General features: G+C 45.6%; 1 protein-coding gene across 1 annotated transcript in view; it reads left to right on the top strand.

Moving 5' to 3' along the window:
* Grid1 (glutamate ionotropic receptor delta type subunit 1) overlaps positions 1–20,105 on the top strand; it is a 692,044-nt gene that overhangs the window by 183,928 nt on the left and 488,011 nt on the right. Inside the window, exon 4 of the mRNA XM_035452799.1 lies at positions 17,510–17,715. Coding sequence (XP_035308690.1) covers positions 17,510–17,715 — 206 coding nt within the window. The remainder of the gene's footprint in view (positions 1–17,509; positions 17,716–20,105) is intronic.

The following is a 20,105-nucleotide window of genomic DNA, read 5'->3' as shown; positions in this document are numbered from 1 at the left end:
CTGGGTCATTATTTAGAGATGTTTGCTGCTGCCAGGATAGATGCCCGTTAGATGTTGTGGTTGGCCCAGAAGTCAGGTGTCCTCTTGGAGACTGGAGTATAGATCACACTCCCTGGGGCTTCACTTCTGTTGTTTTCACACTTCTGGAGGCAGCAGAGCTGGGTGACATTTGAGTCTTAATGGGGTCACTGGGCGCCAGAGATAAATATTTTGCATTTGATGGTAGGATGGGAGGAGTAAATGGATGAGTGTTGGGAGACAGTGTAGAGAAGCTGATGTATAAGTGGGGGTTCCTTGCTTATTTTCTAAGACCTGAGCTCCTGGCAGGAAGAAGAGCCTGGGGAGGAGAAGAGGGTGATGTTCATTCCAGCATCTGCACACACATCTTATGGACCCATACCACAGGCATTGATCATACTATTAGTGCAGTTGTCTGCATCCTCCTTTGTGCCTGAGAGCAGCTCTGGCATTTCCAGGCCTTTCTGGTAGCCAGTGATGGATGGCCTCATGTTTCAGCCCTCACTTGTGGCAGGCCCGAGTGGGGGCAAACAAGTGATGGATCAGCCTGAAGATGGTATTTTGGAAGGAAAGTTCAAATTATATTTCAGGATAATATCCTGCCACCCGGCCCCTACTCCACATCCCATTTGTAATCTGACCCAAGAGGTTCTGGCGGGAGGTAACTAGCTTGTGATAAATGGGCTGGCAGTCCCATTATCCCTGCATATCCTAGATCTTAATTAATATAGATAGGGGTTTAATTTGGGATTTCGGAATGTTTTTAAAGCAGTGCTTCATGGGCCCATAGGAACCCTTGGCCACCTCTGTTTGCTTCTAGAATAGCCTGCATACCTGGGCCATCACCCCCTCTTTATAGAGCTCCCAGGCTCAGCTGACTGCTAGTCTGATTATGACCAATCTCTGTCATCCATCATCTTGCCTTCCAAGGGACAGTGAGGCATGAAGGTTCTGCTTCCAAGGCAGCACCAAGGACCAGTGGATGGTTGAGGAAGGCAGACAAGACAGGTGTACAGCTCCTTCTCTCCTAGAGCAGTTTATACTATTTTTTGTGAATGTGGGTCCTGCCAATCTGGACATGCTAGGGAGGAGAAAGTGCTGGTTTGTGTTTAAGGGATAATATGTGTGTGAATGAGAATGTGCATGTGTGAGTGTGTACATATGTGTGTACACACAAATGTACACTCATCTCTATGTATCTAAATACTTTGCATTCACCTGTCAGTTGAAAATATTCAAGAAAATTATAGCTATAACAAATATGTACAGGCTTTTTTTCTTGTCGGTATTCTCTAAACAATAAAGTATAACAATGATTTGCATAGCATTTACAGTGTATTAGGTATTATAAGCAATCTGCAGATGATTGAAAGCATATCACAGGCTATGCCAGGCTGAATGCAAGCGCTACACCATTTTACAGAAGGGATGTGAGGCTTGGGATTTGGAGCTGAGGGGATTCTGAAACCATTTCTCTAGACACTGAGAGACAGCTGTGTGTGTGTGTATGTGTGTGTGTGTGTGTGTGTGTGTGTGTGTGTGTGTGTGTAAGGTTTGGGGAGGATATGGGTGTGTGCTTTGTAAGCCATGGCATGCCAGTAAATGTTTGGAAACTAGTCTCCAAGAAGCCCCAATGTGTAGTGCCTCCTGATCTCTGTGGTGTAAACCCTCACAGCATGGCTGCTTTTGTGCTATAATTGCACGTGAGGTTGGGGCGAGAAGACACATCACTGTTTCCTCCTTCACACACAATAGACATGCCTAGCCTCAGAGGACAGATAAATAGTAAAATTTGGCAAAATGTCTGGGAAGTGAGGCGATATGTTCATTTGTCAGTTTTGTTTGTGAAATAATTTATTTAATTATAGGTTTATATAATTTAATTGAAGTGGCTATATTTAGAATCTCCCAAATTCTTGAAAATTTAGTGATGAGCTCTGGTGAGTTGGTTCAGCTGGCTTCAGCACACAGTGCTGAAGTACCAGTGAGTGTAAGCACTGTGTGTGTGTGTGTGTGTGTGTGTGTATGCATGAGCACCAAGTGGGTGGGTGTGGCTGTGTGTGAATTGTGACTTGCACACAAGAGTGCGAATAGTACATGGGTGAGAGTATATGGATGTGCCTGGAGGACTATGTAATGTGAGAGGATTCCATCGAAATCAGCATCAGGACTGATTAAGTTGCTGTTTTCCCTGGCTGAGCTTCCTATTCTTCCATTTGTTCCCTGTCCACAGTCCCCATGCCATAAGCCAGCATCTGTCATTCCTTGCTCCTTCTTCACTTAGCTGATCTGCAGGCAAAGTGGCCTCCTGTCTGTCTGAGGGCTTCCATCCATCTGTGCTGAGTCTCTAAGGGTCCTGCCTGAGCCATGGCCCTAGCTTGCCACGACCTCTACTCCTGCCCTTTCACAGACCCACCGTCTGTGATGGTCTGTCATCTCACCTGCTCGACACTCTGCCCTCCTGTGCTGTAACAACAATGTCCTGGTGACACCATTATTATACCTTTTGTTCCCAGACATGTGCCCACCCCATCTGTCTGACCCAGGTGCAGCCTGATGTCTCTTCCTGGATGAAGTTAGCAGGTGACGTGACCACTGGGCCAGGCACTACCCACATCTTGGTTCTGGCAGAGAGCTCTGTCCTAGGGGTGGGTATTTACCTGCCTCTGCCTCTCTACAATGCTGTCTTCAAAGATGGCAGTGTGACTCAGATGGTCAAGGAGTTTGGAGGCTCTCTGGTACTCTACAGTGTGGGTAGAATTGGTCCTTTTTCAGTCATGGCACTGGGGAGCCCCAGGAAAGGGGAGTGGTGTCTGAAAACCTCAGCTCAGTCTCCCTTCCTGCTCTGGTTGTTGCTGCCTCCTCCAAGATGGGTTCCATGGGAAACAAATTAAATCCAGGTTGGTATATAAAAAAGTAATTATGCAAATCACATCTGCCAGTTAAGGGCACTTATCACAAGGTCAGGAGGTCGCTGTGAGGACAGGGCCACCAGGGAGTCACAGTCTTACCTTGAAATGGCCTCAGAGAAGCAGCCTGGACTGCACATCTCTGGCCCTGGGTTGCATTTGGATACAGAGTGGACTAGGGTGACTCCACTGGCTTTGCCACACCCATGCATCCTCTCCTTCAGAGTCTTGACCTGCCCTGGCTTGGTGTTCCTGGCCTGAGCTGCCCAGCAGGAGGGCTGGCTTAGTGTGCCCGGTCCGAGTTGCCCAGCAGGTCACCTGATGCTCTTCCTCTCTAGAAATGTCACTGTGCTTTGTTCTTAGGCAGCACACGAGGCACGACAACCCTTATACTCATGCGAAGTGATTCACAGGTCACCTAGATGGATCATTGGTTCCACGAAGCTGGGTTCCCAGGGGTCCTGAGGTCCTCTTGGTCTGGACTCCTTCCTCTCTTGTTTGTGTGCAGAATTCATGCCCACTGTCTAGTTTCCTAAGGCTGTTTTGAGACATTCCTCATGGTAAGCAGACCCTTTCATGTATATTTCTGCCATCTGGATATTTCTTCCTTGCCTGTCTTCAGTTCAGTTCCTTGAAGCTCATCTCAGTGTCTGGTCCCTTTCTCTGACATCTACTATAGAACACGACCTCGTTGGGCAGCAGATAGAGTGTTGGAGGAAGCCTCAGTGAGGGATTGATTGCATTTGGCCAGTCTCAAACTATTGCTACTGGGCAGTGGAGATCTCTGAGCTGTGACAGGGGACACCCTGACACTTTTGGGTTGTTGATGGTCCCAGGGATCAAGGGGGCCTGGCATGGTCCTTGCAGGTCTGAAGATGTGACACCCTACCTGAGTTTGCTTCTGAGTCATCTCATCTGGGTTTGCTGTTTTAGTAGGACTTTTCCTCACTGGTAATTTACAGGACTAATGAAGCCGCCGTGTTTCCCCGTGTAATGCCAGTTATTAATACTGATCACAGATTAGCAGCTAGTAATGGAGTGTTCACATTTGCATTTTCTTGCCCTTCTGAAAAGCTGCACTCCAGAATTAGGCCACTGTGCTGTGTGGTCTCTTGGGAACTCTACTGTTCTTTGGGTGAACACTCTGAAGGGCTGGGCTTGGAGTTGTCAGGCCCAGGTGCTTTATAGGGTTCAAGGCCTCTCCTGGGAGACAGCTGACTGAACAGCAATCTTGACATCATCCAGTAGCTCCCTAGGGGTGCTCAGGCCCAGGTAAAGTCTGGTCCCCATGTAGCTCACAGATAAGTATCTGCAAAGAGTATATGGACTTGCCTCCTTCCTGTCACCCCTCAGGCATCTCTGGCTTCTTGGAGAATTCTGGGTTTAACTTTGATTCAGTCTCTTTCTAGCTGGATAACCTCACAAAACATGAGACTGTCATGGGGATTGATGAGGTAGTATATGCAAATTACTTAGCATAGTGACACGAAGTCAGACCTTAAAAAGCCCTGCTGCTTACTAATCATCTCAGCTTGGTATCAAGAAAAGAATTATATACTCTGGGGCTTCAGTGGCATTTGCTTCTCACAGCTCTGGGGCTTAGTAGTCCAAGGACAAGGTGACAGATCCAGTGTCTGTAACAGATCCTCTTCCTGGTTTGCAGAAGTCCATTTTCTCATTGTGTCCACTCATGGGGCAGCGAGAAGCTAGATCATGAGTCTGGCTTCTTTGTTTCCTGTCAGGCCACAAATACGTCACAGGAAGTCCCAATGGCCCTCTCCCCCTGTTAATCTCTCTCCTTTTATAACCACCAGGACTAGGAGTTCAACATGGGGATTTGGAGGGACATAGCATTCAGACTGTCACATGCCTTGTTCTGCCATGCCATGGATGCACTATTAAGAAAAAAGGTGTTTACATTAGGCCTCCTGGAAGTTTGGATGAAAGTTTCTTCTGTTTGGGATTTTACTTAGGTTATTGAGAAATTCAGGAAAACAACTGTCTTAGGGTTTCTATTGCTGTGAAGAGACACCATGACCATGGCAACTTTTATAAAGGAAAAACATTTAATTGGGGTAGCTTACATTTTCAACAATTTTGTCCATTATCATCACGGTATGACATGGTGTCATACAGGCACACATGGTGCTGAGTAGGAGCTGAGAGTCCCTTACATTTTTACTCACAGGCAATAGGAAGTGGTCTGAGACTATGTATGGGTCAAAACTTGCCTCCACAGTGACATACTTCCTCTAACAAGGCCACACCTACTCCAAAAGGCCACACCTCCTAATAGTGACACTTCCTTTGGGGGCCATTTTCCTTTAAACCACCAACACAACAGAGTACCCTCAAAGCACAGAGGTGGTTCTATACTCTTCTTGTCTGGTGGTATTGGAGAGAATCAACCTGTCTGTCCTTCAATTTCCTCATCCAGGAAGTTGGACGTCCCATTCCTCATAGGCTGCAGGGAGGGAGCAGGGTGGGTGAGCAGGGAAGTAAAGTTCTCTATACCCAAGGACCTGGAGGCAGGAAGTAGTCATCAAGGCTGAATTCCAGACTCCTAAACCATCCTCTGTCTGGAGGTGTCAGCTGGGAATCTTGCTGCAGCCCCAAGAGGACTACTGATACAGGACAGAGGGCTACTGAGAAATGCTGTGCCATCCCTTATCTGGCAAAGCCAGCTAGCAACCTAAGTAGAGGGACTTTAAAACAGTCCCTTTAGAGCTTGCAGGAAGGGCTGCTAAAAATCAATCCCAAATACCTTGTAAGTGAAAGGTGACAGGGACATCAAACTTTATTTGTGAAAATTCTAAAAATCATTAGCATATTATAGATTCTATAAAAAATATGATCTCACTCAGTTGACGGGAGGGAATTGCAAATCAAAGGCACTATTTATTGCAGTGGGAATAAGGGGCCTTGCAGATTTAAAAAAAATGAAATTATTGAAGAAGCCAGAGATCTGAAACATGAAAGACAGTAGCAGATAAATATCACGTAATTTTCTACAAATACTTCCCAACTCTGAACAGAAGTTGGCGAAGAATTATTTTATAAACCCATTTTCATTATAACATGTGTAAAATGCAAATCTTGATCATTATGTAAATTAGTTACTTGGTGTAATTTACTTAATTCAAAGCACTTAATGCAGCGTAGTATGTTTTTTCCAAAGTGCCAGAGTAGACGTTTATTTTAAATTGTTTTTAATCTCGATCTTCCATCCTGATTATTTAAAATGTTTTTCCCTTGTGTTTGTTTTTTTTTTTTTTTTTAAATGGAAGGGAATAGAGGTTGGTGAGACATGGAGTGTGTTCTGATTATCCCATAGCCTCTGTTGGCAAGGCCCTAGGCAGGGCATGTGAAGAGGCCCCCCCCCCTCATTTGACATGTATGTGGATGCACGGCTGGAATGTACCTGTAGGGAAGCAGTCAGACCCTCTCTCTCCAGAGTTTCTCCTCCTCTGGCTTCTGGCTGCTTCCAAAACCTGTCCAAGCAAAAGCCTCCTGGATATTATTGGCCCTCATTAGAGGCAGAATTTTGTCCCCTTTTTTTCAGAGTTTTCAATGACAGCTCTTCCCCTTCAGCTACTTTGCAACTTTGAAATTCCCATTATCACAGAGGGAAGAGCCGACCTTTTTAGTCTCCTATTGTGTCACCCGATTGTCAGGACGTCCCTCCTTTCTTGACGAGCCTCTAGAACAAGGGAGATGATTTGCTCATTTGAGAACCCTTCTGGGGGCGTTCCTTATGCTGATGAGAAGGTTGGAAGGGAGCTGACAGCAGGAACATCTATTTTGCACTGTGCCAGCTGTAATGTGTGCTTCTCACTGAAGCATGCCCGGCTCCTGAGCAAGGTGGGGTACTTGTTTGCAGAGTAAAAATGGGCCCAGAGAGATGGTGCTGGAGGTCATCCGGTTTGTGGGGGCTGAATGGAATCCAGACCTATGATCATTCCATGCACTCCTGGTCAGGAGTTGGATGAGGAGTGGGTGGGGTTAGGCAAACTCGGCTTCTTTGTGCCCTTCTAGAGCTTTTAGTTCCAGGCAATGAGGCAAGAGGGCGGTGTGTTTTGTTTAGGGGTAGGTCAAAGTTGTCCATGTTTAGGGGGTACCACTTGATGAGGTGATCTATGTGTACCTTATTAAATGTCTAAATCAAGCCATGTAAGGCCATAATTAGCTTACACACTATCCCTTGGCAATTTTCAAATATAAAATATGCTGTTATTAACTGTAGTCACCATTTGTTTAAATGTCTCCTGAATTAATTCATTTTTTAAACTGGAAGTTTGGTCCTTTCATCAACCCTCCTCAATGTGCACAAATGCCAGACATAACAAAGCATATTTCTATCAGTTCAACTTTTTCATACTCCGTATATGAAAGAGATCACATGGTATTAATCTTCATATATTTAGCTTATTTCATTCAGCATCATGCCTTCTGGACTTTTCCTTCTTGTTGCAAATGATACGATTTCATTCTTTTTTTTCTGTGGCAAATAGCATTCCATTGTGAGTAAACACTACATTTCTTTATTCATGGATTTGCTGATAGATGTGGGTTGATTTTGTATCTTAACTATTGTGACTAGTGCTGCAACCATAAGCATGACAGTTTTAATACAGACATTATTTTTACCTGGTTATGGCAATGGCAATGGCTATGGCAATGGCAGAAGGCCATGAGAAGACAGTCACTGAAATGAGTTTGTTGTACCAAGGGAGGAGAAGTTACACTGGGAAGTAATGGGACAGGAATGTTTGTTAGCAATGGCCTTTGTTGTGGTGAACAGGAAAGGACTGGTAATCAGGGTGAGGGCTGGCAGGTGTGAATGATTGCAGTAGGCTTCAGATATCAGGCTGTCTCTGCTCCTAGGATAATTATGGTAGGTAGATTATGCCCTGGAGTAAGAGAACTCAAAGAGAAAGGGGTTGGGTTGTAGACTCTGAATGGGTTGATTTTTCTAGTATTGTGGGGCCATTGGTACTATCGCTAGGAAGTAGCCAATCCTAAGTGAAAGCAAGCCTCCTCCACCCCACCAATGCATCAGAACACAAGAAATACAAGATATGGTTAGCACAAAGGGCTTGCTTTTGGTGGGTAGTACTTGTGCCCTGGACTGTGGACCTACTTTCCTTGAATGTGGTCAGGGCAGTTGTACTGTGACCAGGACAGGGATGCTCAGGACAGTATCCACTGTGCTGTTGAGGATAGTGCATTACGAGCATTCTCCTCACCTGAAGACAACTCTTGTCTGGGTTCTGGAGGGTTTTGCCAGGCCATGACAAGGAGTAGCCTGCTTTATTATTGTGAGGGGCTAGATATGCCACACCTGTGTGTCTCTGATCTTCTTGCTACTGAATTGTCCTGATTGGGGACTTCCCTAGGTTTCATGGATTGAAAGTATGAGTATTTAATTTATGTACAAGATACAGCTAGCCAATGGGGAGATTCCACAGCTGGCATGTGAAGGGAGAGCTTGTAGGTTCAAGATACCTTTATTCAGATAAATACCAGCCAAACACAAGCCAGAGCGTGCCAGGGGCAACTGAGCAGCGAGGCCAGGGAGAAGGGCCTTCCCATGTGCTCAAAGTACCTTAAGAACCTATGCCTCATCATTCTGACCTCACCTTGACCATGTCTTGACAGGCGTGGTCAGGCACACCTGTAGCCAGCCTCTAACAGTCGAGGCTTACTGTTCCCTACAGGCATGTGCTCCCCGAATGACAGAGGGAATACTTCCTGCTTCCAAGTTGGTCCTTGTGAAGCTGGGAACTCCTTGAAGGCAGGGATGTGAAGCCTTTGCATTTGGTGCTCTGACATCCATCCCAGGACCTGGCTTAGAGAAGTGCTCAGGCAGGAAGGAAGTAAAGGTGGAAGGGAGGAAGAAGGGAATGGAAGGAAAGGAAGGAAAGAATTCAGGCTTCTTTCAAGGAAAGCTGTGGGGGGAATGAATTACAAAAGGATTCTGAGCTAGGCAGGGCTGGCATCACAGCAGGTCTCCGAGGTCTTGCCTTGGCCATGATGGGTGCTTCCTCACCAGGCTCCTTATACCCAGGTTCCTCACACCATCTGCTGTGGTAGCTGCTCTATGCCAGTGACAATGATGAAGAATTTGGAGCTGGTATCGGGGAAGGGAGGAAGCAATAAAGGAGGTGAGGCACCTGGACAGGGGTCTCAGTAAGGAACTTAAATGATGGGTGGACTATGTCTGGGAAGAAATTCAAAGTCTATGTTTGGGATCTCAGATCGGAAAAGAAGTAGAAAAGCAGTCTGGAGACTTGAAGTTGTTTCTCAGCCTTTGGAAAATTTGCCAATAATTTCCAAACTCTGCTAGCTGTGAACTCCTCCTGGGTGTGAGGTGGCAGCCTTCATACATATCTATGTGCATTACAGATGGTAAAATATTCTTTGTAAGTACTCTCTGAACTTGGGTCTTCCTCAGAAATTGAAATAGTAGGGGAAGCTATTTGAAATGTGTTCTTTCGTTTCAATTACTTTTGAGAAAGACAGTATTTAAAATACCAGGTGACTGCCTGATCTTCAAGAAGGAGGGAGACCATCACAGCTGTAACCTTAGATTTTTGAAAAGCCTTCCCACAACTTCACTTCCTTGCCGAACCCAGCATTGTCTTCAGTGGTGTGTGGTGTTTGTGTGCTTGCCAAAGTCACCCTGGCTTCAGGCTGGTTCTTTGGCTGATCCAACTGTTCCATGGGCTTCTATGGTTCTGTTTTTGTGTCAGACACTGAGCCTGGAGTGAATAGAGACATGAGAAAGACACAGGTCTTTCTTCCTACACGATTGCCTAATTCTACATATTATTTAGTATTACTCTCCTTGAAGGAGGCATACATTTCAACTTGGGGGACTGAGAGGGTCCCAGAGGTCTGAATTGGGCCCTCATTGAGATGTGGGGCTCTGACAGTTTCAAAGAAATGTGTAGGTGGAGGGTTGTATGCCTCCCATCCCCATCCCTGTGTGTGATCTCTGGAGAAGGGCAAAGAGCTTCTTTTTCTGATCCCCGAATTCCTGATTTGGTGGTGGAGGTAGCTGATGGAAGCACAGTAATGAAAAACAGGAAAATCTATTTACTCCAGACTGCTTAGTCCAAGTTAAGATGTATGAGCTTATTTTGTGTACATTGATAAACTCTCAAGAAGGCTTCTTGTTTGCTTGTAATTTGACTGATTGATACTTTTGGGGTTATCAATTTCTTGGCAACTTTTTAATAAACTTGTGTTACTGTATTATCATGGAAGGTTAGAGGCAGGCTATATTATGCACACATGTGACCTTAAGAGAGAACATTCTACCAGCATGCATTAATGGGCAGATTCAAGGAGACCTTATAGGAAGCTGTTGTGGAAGTTCTGAGAAGAATTGATGGTGAACTTGAGGAGACGCACAGTGACGATGAACCAAGGTGTTTAGTAGAAGTGGCGTGACCACAGCCAGTGGGAGATGCAGGCCCCTGCTGTCAGAGGAAGGTATGGTGTGAGAAACCAGATGGGAGCTCAGGATTATCTGGGAACATTATCAGGAATGTGCAAGAGGAGACTGTGAAATGAGTGGGTGAAGGAGGGGTCTGTAGTGTCTGGAATCCTAGACCATAGAGGGCTTCAGGTCCAGTCCCCCTTTGGAGACTTGCACTGTGGATAACCCAGGGAAGACAAAAAGGAAGAGGGTCGCCATTTGTTGAGGACTTTGGCACAAGCTTTACAACACAGTGACACACAGATTGAACCAGATTTTGTTTAAAGCAATGAGTGGCCCATAAGCGGCAGCACTAGGTCATGGTTAGCAGAGAGAAGGGCCGAGCGTGGGACCTGCATCTGCCCCTCGACTCTGGTAGTCCTTAGTGTCTGCTGCCACCTCTTTTCTTTCTCTGATAACTACTGTGTTGCAGGCCCCAATTCCAGGATGTGCAATGCCCTCCTTCATTTGTCATCAAAAATGCTTCATTTTGAAACTTTCTAGGCATTGTTTCTTCTGTTTCCGAATGGTTTCTTGGAGTGGCTTCTGGAGCTACCACCTCCTCACTGCTGCTTTCTCACATGGGACTTTCCTCTTCCCACCCCTGAAATCTGCTTCAGTCCAACATGGATTTTCTTCAGAGCTTATTAGTATGGAAAATTATCTATTCCATTGTTTATTTGTTCTAGGCTTGTTTTCAGGCACCACCCCCCACCCAGTATAAGCCATGATAGTAACATTGTAGGCACACTCAGTTTTGTTTCCCAGAACCCCCGGGGGAAATCCCACACAGAGAAGTCTCTCAGTGGCTGTCTGAGGAAGGAAGGCATGGGCAAGCATTAGCAGGAGGATTCACTGTTAGTCTGGGGATTGGAAAAACTTCTGATGACCAGGACCCTTGAGAGCCCAAGAGAGGGCAGCAAATCTGGAGGAGGCAAGGAGGGAGGCCTGTCCTCAGCTTGTCATGCCTTATCATTCATAGGAGGTACTTGTCCCTGCTTCCAGCCTGCTTCCCCTGAGGATGGGACTCATTCATTGTCCCTGTGAAGTACTGGCACATTTCTCCTGCTTATTGCAGTTCTTGACCCTTTGGAAAGTCATGGGTCCTTCCTGAGTAGATTCTGGGTTGGCCTGATGTTACCATAGACAGTTCGGTTCCTGGGTGGATGTTTGGGGTGTTTGGGGAAGTCTGTATTCAGGACAGACTGCATGGTAGTGCTTTCCTTTCCTTCTTCTTCCCTCTTGGGGGAATTCTACCTTCCTGAGAAGTGGCAGAATGAGCAGCAGGCTTCACTGCAGACTAGGGTGGCATTGCAGACTCCCTTGACACCTGAAAATGACCTTGGTTGGACAGGCAGCTTTCTTGGGGAGCAGGTAGGAAGATGATGAAGCCAGCTGTGCTCTGGCTGGTACTCTGCTCCAGCCCTCCCCTAGTGCATCTGAAAAAGAGGCTGAGGCTGACCTTTTCAGCCAAGTGGGAGCCGCCGCTGTTGTAGCTAGGGATGATGTCTTTTGGGAAAACCGCCTTCAGCAGCATCACTAATACCAGGAGTGAAGAGCCTGCTGCTGCTAACAAACTAAACTCTCCCTGATGGCTCAGTCTCATCGGGGGATGCCCAAACAGAAGCTAGAAATGCAGTATCAAGGGCATGCAAGAGTTCTGGGGCTTTTGTTCTTGCATGTTCTTTCCTGTATCTGTAGGTCCTGACATCTGCCTCATGTATCTTCTGCTCCAAAAGGACATGAACTAGTGCCATAGAGTGAGAAGGGGCCTCAGAAAAGGGACTGTTGGGGCCTTCTTTCCCAGGTTGAGATTGCATGTTGTGCTGGCATGATTTGTGAGATCATTCATGTCACACAGTGGCCCCACCAGACCTACAAGGCCACGTGAGCTTCAATGATATGCATGCCACGTGAACATGCAGAAACATTCTGTGAATGGGGTCACTCTCTGCCACTTGTCAGTTCTCTTAAAAGGTTCCCAGGGGAGCAGGAGATGGTAGCAGGGTCCTAGGGTCTTTAATGATTGTCAGCTGTGATCATATCTGGGTTATAGGTAAGGACACAGGACACTGAGGATTGTCAGAATCCCAGAAAAGCTGCCTGAGGACACATGGCCTAGCTTGAGTCTGACTGCCATCCCATGTGATCTTTACATCTTCATGAGGAGTACGAGATAGAATCTATCCAGTGACCTTGGCCTTTTAGTTAGTACCTGCTGGTAATCAATCCATCCCCAAACTTAGTGGCTTAGAACAAGAATCATTTATTATTTTTTGATGAGTCTATAGTTCAATCTGATTGCTCTGCTCTGTCCTCACTTGTGTCTGGATTCTGCTGGCATGTGACTGTAGTGGTTGCTTGGGGACCATCCTAATTCTTCTCTGTGTGCCACAGCATCTTGTCAGCAGGCCACCCTGAGGGCATTTATATAGAAGTAGCCAAGCCCAAGGGCAGAAATTGAAACATACAACCGCTCATAACACTGTTTATGTTAAGTTTACTTCTGTCCTATAGGTCAAAACTGTCTGTGTGGCCAAAGCCAGAAACAAAGACAGAGGGATGATTTTCAAAGTGATGAGGAAATGATGCGGGATTAGAAAGATCATTCCCAGGGGCCCAAAGGCAGTCATTTGCTCCACTTGGGGACACTGTGTATACTACATTGGCTGCTGGGTGTTGAGACATTCTCTGAATTATGATGGGCAGTGCTGTATTCAGGAGAGGGTTGACACCTATACTGTTTTTTAGTAGTTGATCATCTCTCCAGACTCCTGTATTTCTGCAAACTGCCCACTACTCTCTCCATTAGGGATAAGAAGTGGAAGTGTACTTCCTGTTCTTGTCTTCTTTCTTTCTTTCTTTCTTTCTTTCTTTCTTTCTTTCTTTCTTTCTTTCTCTTTTCCCCCTCTGTCCCCCTCTCTCTCCCTCTCTCTTTCTTTCTCTCTCTCTCCCACTGCCTTTGTATTTTTATTCTTCTCTCATACATTGCATCCCAACCACAAGCCTCCTCTCCTTCCACTCCTCTCTGTCCACCTCTACCTCCCCTTTCCTGAAGTTCAATGCCTCCTCTGTTTCCCTTCAAAAAATCAAACAACAACAACAACAACAACAACAACAACAACAACAACAAACAGGCCTCTCAGTGATATCAGTCAAATGTGGCACAACAAATTACAGCAAGACTAGGCACAGACTGTCATATCAAGGCTGGACAAGGCAACCCAGTAGGAGGAAAGAGTCCCAAGTGCATGCAAAGAGTCACAGACAGTCCCACTCCCACTGTTAGGAGTCCCACAAGAACACCAAGCTATATAACAATAATGCATATGCAGAGGACCTAGCTCAGACTCATACAGGGTCCATGATTGTCACTTCAGTCTCTATGAACCCCTATGAGCCCTGCTTAGTTGATTGTGTGGGTCATCTTCTTGTGGTGTCCTTGATCTCTCTAGATCTTGCAATCCTTCCACCCCATCTTCTGCAGGGTTCCCCTGGCTCTACCTAGTGTTTGGCCATGGGTCTCTGCATCTGTTCCCATTAGTTGCTAGATGATGCCTCTCTGATGATAATTGGGCTAGGCACTGATCTATGAGTATAGCAGAATATCATTAGGATTTTACTTGACACAAATTCATCTAGGATTATCCACACTTCCACAACTGACAGGATTGCCTTACCTTTTATGGCTGAATAGTATTCCACTATATTTATACCTTGCATTTTTTCCATCCAACCATCCATCCATCCATCCATCCATCCATCCATCTGCCCAACCATCCATCAATTGATGGATACTTAGGTTGATTTCACATCTTGGGTATTGTGAATAGTGCTGCAAAACCAAATGCTTAAACAGGCCATTGTCAAGGCCACTGGTTGATCTCCACAATTTGATGGTAAGCCCTATTGCTGAAGATAACACCTATACAATTCATTGAACATGGAAAAGTTGAGATGGTGTCTATGTAGAGCCTTCACTACTATTGACTAGTGTTCATGGTACTGGTGCTTTACATGCTACCAAAGGAGAAACATAGACACAAACCCAGATACTGACCCTTCGGTTTATAATGGCGACCTTCTTGCAAGATGTGATAGTAAAATAATGGCACAAAGCTTTCGGGACTAACCAGCCAATATTTAATTGTATTTAAGGCTCAATTTATAAGATGGAACCCACCCTCAACACTGCTTGGGTGGCCAAGAACCTGAGACTAGATAGGCCAAGGACCTAGAAAAAACCTAAGTAGTACTGCTCAGTGAAAGGACCATAGGTAGCAACAAAATTACTCCTCATGACATTCTGCTACACTCATAGATCAGTGTCCTGTTCAGCTATCATCAGAGATGCTTTCTCTTGCAGTAGATGGGAATAAATATAGAGACCCATAACTGGACAAGGTACCAGATAGGGTCCCAGCACTGAGAGGAGAAGCTGACACAAGTTCTCATCCTTAACTCAGAAGCTTTCTCCAACTGATGCCCACTTGTAAGTGAAAAATTAGTTTTTTTTTTTTAATGGAATCTCATTGGTTATACAAACCCACTCCTGAGGCTAGGCCTCATTCCCAGCAGTAGTTGGCCAACACAGAATGAATTCAGTGGTAGTTTTGGAGGGTTTTTTTTGGTCACATAATACTTCTTTTGGGCATTTTGTATTTTTTTTTTACTTTTTATTTTCATTTATTTTACCTTTTGTTTATATATCATGATTTCCAATTTTGTGTTTTCATGGTATTCCTGTGTGTTCCAATGTGAATATCCCTGCATCTATATGTGTTTCTTGTACTTTTTTTCTTTGGTTCTTTGTTTTTCTGCTTGTTTGTTTGTATTGTTCTATACATGTATGTTTGGTTTTGTCTTATCTTATTTATTATTATTATTATTATTATTATTATTATTATTATTGATGCCTGTTTTCTGTTAAGAGAAAGCAAGGAAGTATTTGGATTTGGGTGGGTAGAGAGGTGGGGAGGACCTGGGAAGAGCTGAGGGAGGGGTGGCCACAATCAGGATATATTATGTGAAAAATAAAACTATTTTCAGTAAAAAAATAAAATTAAATGAAATAAAAAGGCTGATCTCGTAGAAGCTGAGAGGAATGGTAACTACATGCCGGGAAGGTGATGGAAAAGGAGAAGACTCTGGTTATCAGGACAAGAGTGCTCTTGGGAGGATTAAGTTGTGTTGCCACAGTGGAGTGACTGTGGTTAAAAGCTCTGTGTTAAATGCTGCCCAAAAGTTGGATGAGACCTTTTTGAATGCCCTGATCTTAGAGAAATATGTATGAAGTGATAGATATACTAATTTAGCTGACTTGTTTATTGTAGAATGTATACATGTATTAAAACATCTCACTGTATTTTGTATATGTCCAATTTTTGTGTTAATTAAAACAGAATAAAAATAATAAAACAGAATAACAGTAATTCTTGTTTTAGTTTGCTTTCTATTGCTGTGATAAAACCTTCTGATCAAAAGCCCCTTGGGGGCCTGGTGTTGGTGGTGCACGCCTTTAATCCCAGCACTTGGGAGGCAGAGGCAGGTGGATCTCTGTGAGTTCGAGACCAGTCTGGTCTACAAGAGATAGTTCCAGGACAGCCTCCAAAGCCACAGAGAAACCCTGTCTCGAAAAACCAAAAGCCCCTTGGGAAGGAAAGGGTTTATTTGCCTTATTCTTCCATGTCATGATCTATTGTTGAAGGAAGTCAGGGTGGGGATTCAAAGGAACCTGGAGGGCAGGAATTGAAGCAGAGAGAGACCACAGAGGAACACTGCTTACTGGCGTGTTCCTCGTGATTTGCTTGCCTTCTTCCTTATACCACCCAGAACCACTGACCCAGGGATGGTACCACCCACAGTGGACTAATTGAGAAAATGCCTATAGCCGGGAGGCATTTCCTCAACTGAGGCTCCTTCCTCTCTGATGACTCTAGCTTGTGTCAAGTTGACACACAAAGCCAGTCAGCACAGGTAGATAATGAAAACATTCTAGGGTGGGCACATATGACTTTCCTATGTGGGCAATTTAGGCTACAGGCGACAGAAATGAAACATGAAGTGTCTTGGCAGCAAAGGGAACTCTTGGGAAGTCCAAGGGACAGTGTCAGATACAGATGGACCTCAAGGCTTGAATGGGATCAAATAGCTGTGTCACCACTGACTTATACCTACTTGCTTCTGTATTGGTTCCATTCTGTATAGGTGTCCCTTTGGGGAAGTTAAATGGCTTGGGCAGAGCTGTTGCTGCGGGTTCATTAGAGTGGTACTTAAGAAACAAAACAGCACCTGGCCCCTCTCATGGATAGGTCATGGAGAGTGTGCCATCTTTCTGGGTTCCAGGATCCACTCTGGGCTCCTACCCTCAGGGAGTTGGTTCAGTTGGCTTATCTTGTAGTTGTTCCTTCCTAGTGCCGGGGGAATTCTCAGTGAAGGACTTTAGCTTCATCTCCAAATCAGTTGGAACATGAGCTTCTGATTGGATTTGGGATGAGTCACCCCTTAGTATAAAACAGGAGGAAGGAAGTTCTAGGAAGAAAAATCAGACCCTTAATGGAGACATGGCCTCTTACATGGCTAGAGGTCATCACATGAGATGTTGACATCCAGAAGATTAGAGCATGATACAGAGTTAGAATGGCCTATTCCAAGGCTGGTCAGCTCTCTCCAGGGTAGTCAATAGTCTTATCTGTCTCTAGAGGGTCAAGAAGTCTCAGATGGAGGTACAGAGGGAGTTGGGGAAACCTGGGGCAGGGTCCTCAGCCCATTTAACCTGGAGGACAGAACTGCCAGAACTGAGACCCCACAGGAGAGGATAAAAGGATTAGAAAGGGTGGGTTTTTTCATAGTAACTTTTGGATGGCAGAAAGGATTCTCAATGCTAGAAGATAACTGCCCTATATCCTGGGGCTGGATGCTGCTGAAGGATGTTGGGTCTAAGTTGCTGCCTTGCAGTCTTCTCTGAATGAGTGAAATAGACCTGTACTGTATTTCTGTTGGTGGCTGTCTGGGTTGGGAGTGTTGGGGTTGGTTGCCCTCCCAGATAGATCCCTTCCCACTTAAAGATGATTCTTCCTTTCTCTTCTCCCATGCTCAGATATTCGTGGGCTCCAAAGCTTTCTGGACCAGGCCTCAAGGCTGGGCCTCGACGTCTCTTTACAAAAGGTGGACAAGAATATCAGTCACGTGTTCACCAGTCTCTTCACCACCATGAAGACAGAGGAGCTGAACCGCTACCGGGATACACTGCGCCGTGCCATCCTACTGCTTAGCCCACAAGGGGCCCACTCCTTCATCAATGAGGTAGGTCATGGGAGCTGAGGCCACTTATGCCTGATGTCCAGGGGCCACTGAATAGCTTAGGTATATAACAGAAACAGAAAGAGGGAACATATGCACGCTCACTTCACAGTATCTGACCCTACAGGGAGAGGCCTCAGCATGTCTTGGCTCCTGATTGGTCTCCAACAGGTGACCCCTGTCCTCTGGCTCTGAAGAGGCTATGGGGCTGGTGGGAAGCCTGCTTATAATTTACTGCCTGAATTTTCCGAGTTGAAACCCAGATGTTTTTCCTTTTAATTTTCTTTTCTTTGTTAGCAGGAATGTACCTAAAGGGATAAAGCAAATTTCTAGCTCTCTAGAGTAGTGGGAAGGTTTGCTGTGGGATTTGTTGACATTTGGTGGAAGTGTCTGTTGCCTATCAAGTGATCCCTGGAGTGAGCAAAGTGTCTTTCTTTGGTACTTGTCCTGATCAGTGTGTGCTCCTTTTAAAAACACCTCTATTAGGGATCATCAGGACTTCTGGAGGAAGACAAGGGAGGGCCACCAGTTTTGCAAAGAATCCATTGATTTGTGATAAGACTAAGAAACTGAACTAGATCTGACTGGGGCTGGCTCCAGTGGTTTCATGGCACAGAAGCGATAAATGGGTAGTTGCCGGTCACTCCCTGGGACCGAGATGGTTTGGGGAGAAGAGGTGGAATTGGGTGTGGTGTGGCTGGGAACACGTGAGGACCCAATGCATCATAGGAGCAGGGAGCAATGGATGCTCCCTGGGGTTTTCCTCATAACCCAAGCCACCTTAGTGGCCTACTCAGAAGGTAAAATGAAAGAGAAAGGCAGAATTATACTAATTTCATCTGATGTACTGTGCTTGCTTATTCTGCTTTCCCCTCTAATTAATTATCATTCAAAATGCTACCTCATGCATCAAGAACCAGCACGAAGCCCACTGCTGGAGAGTGTAACATTGGGAGCGCTTCATTTGGTGTAGTTGGCCAGCAGCCCTGATGCTCTCAGCTAATCAGGCCCGGTCTGTGCTGGTGGTCGGCCCGTCTGTGCCATCCTGTGGGTTCTCAGCATCTTCACCAGAACACTTTTCCCTGTGTGCAGTGATTCAGCCTCGGGTGAGCAGTGCTGACATGTCCAGCCTTTCTCAGAACGTTCCCAGTGGTGTATTTGCAGAAGGCTGCTCAAGGGGCGACTTTTCCCTCTGTTTACTGCCAGACTCGGACTCGTGTACCTGGGGAGAGTGCCCACTGAAGATTCTGTCACCAGCCTCACAGCTTCTCACTTTGTGTTAATTCCTTGGCCTTCCTGTTTGTTTCCTTCCCTCTCTGCCATTGGCTTGCTGGGAAGCTTGAGAGAGGAAAGAAAATGGGCCTTACAGTTAACAGATTCCACTCCAGTCTCTGCTCCAATTCCTGTGTGTGGGATGCTGATCAATGTGCTTGATCTTTGTAGACTCACTTTCTGTATCTGCTAAGATAGTGGTGGAGGCGGAGGCAGTGATGATAAACATTTGACACCAAGCTTCTTAGCACCTGCTCCCTTTAGCTGTGTACACATGTATTTTCCATCTACACGAATCTAGGCCTTTCTTGTTTCTAGGCCCCTGAAGGATTTACACACAACCACGACTGGCCTAAATATGTTATTTCCAAGTGATTAATTATGCAAACTCCTGTGGTGCAGGGTGCACTTTGCTTGGCTTTAGCTGGTTGCCTTTTCTAATCCTTAGACTGTGTTCACAAAATCTTTGTGTCTCTGAGTGTTTGGGGGGTGTGGATACAACTGGAATGGCTACTTCCTTTTCCAAGCAACTCTGACTGAGTGGTGGCAAGAGACTGAGTGTGAGGACAATCTCTGAATTTTTATTAGAGGACATACCACCTCTGCCTTTTCTTTCAGCTCCTATAAAGTCCCAGTCTCTGGTTCCCTGCCATGCCACCAGAAATAGAGGAAGCCATCCTTTCCTGGGCATGGCTCTTTGTGTTCATTTCCTCATCAGCATATGTTGTGGTTGTGATTTTAATGGATGTTAAGTGATGTGTATAAAGTCATTGTTACTAAGAAACAGAATGGAATTCCTGTGTAGCTTTGGCCTGTTCCAGAACCCTCTCCTCCATGGTTGGTGACTTCAGAGGACACAATATGCTATACTTTCTGTCATGGCCCATGTGGCTGCGCCAGGAAGATATGCTTCTGGATTGTTCTCAGGCCTTACTTTAAGAGTCTTAGTGTGTCTATGAGGCACAGATGGGAACAGGGTCTGGGGGCTGGAGATCACTTCTGTTCAGCTGTCTAGTCCTGCAAGTCCCCTAAAAGATGGGGAACTCTATCCTGCACAGTGGTCTTGTCATTGCCTGGGAACATTGCTTGGGCTCCTTAGGCAGACTGGTCCAGTTTTCTCT

This window comes from Cricetulus griseus (assembly GCF_003668045.3).
Source record: "Cricetulus griseus strain 17A/GY chromosome 1 unlocalized genomic scaffold, alternate assembly CriGri-PICRH-1.0 chr1_1, whole genome shotgun sequence".
Lineage (NCBI taxonomy): Eukaryota > Metazoa > Chordata > Mammalia > Rodentia > Cricetidae > Cricetulus > Cricetulus griseus.
This window is presented reverse-complemented; position numbering and strand designations above follow the sequence as displayed.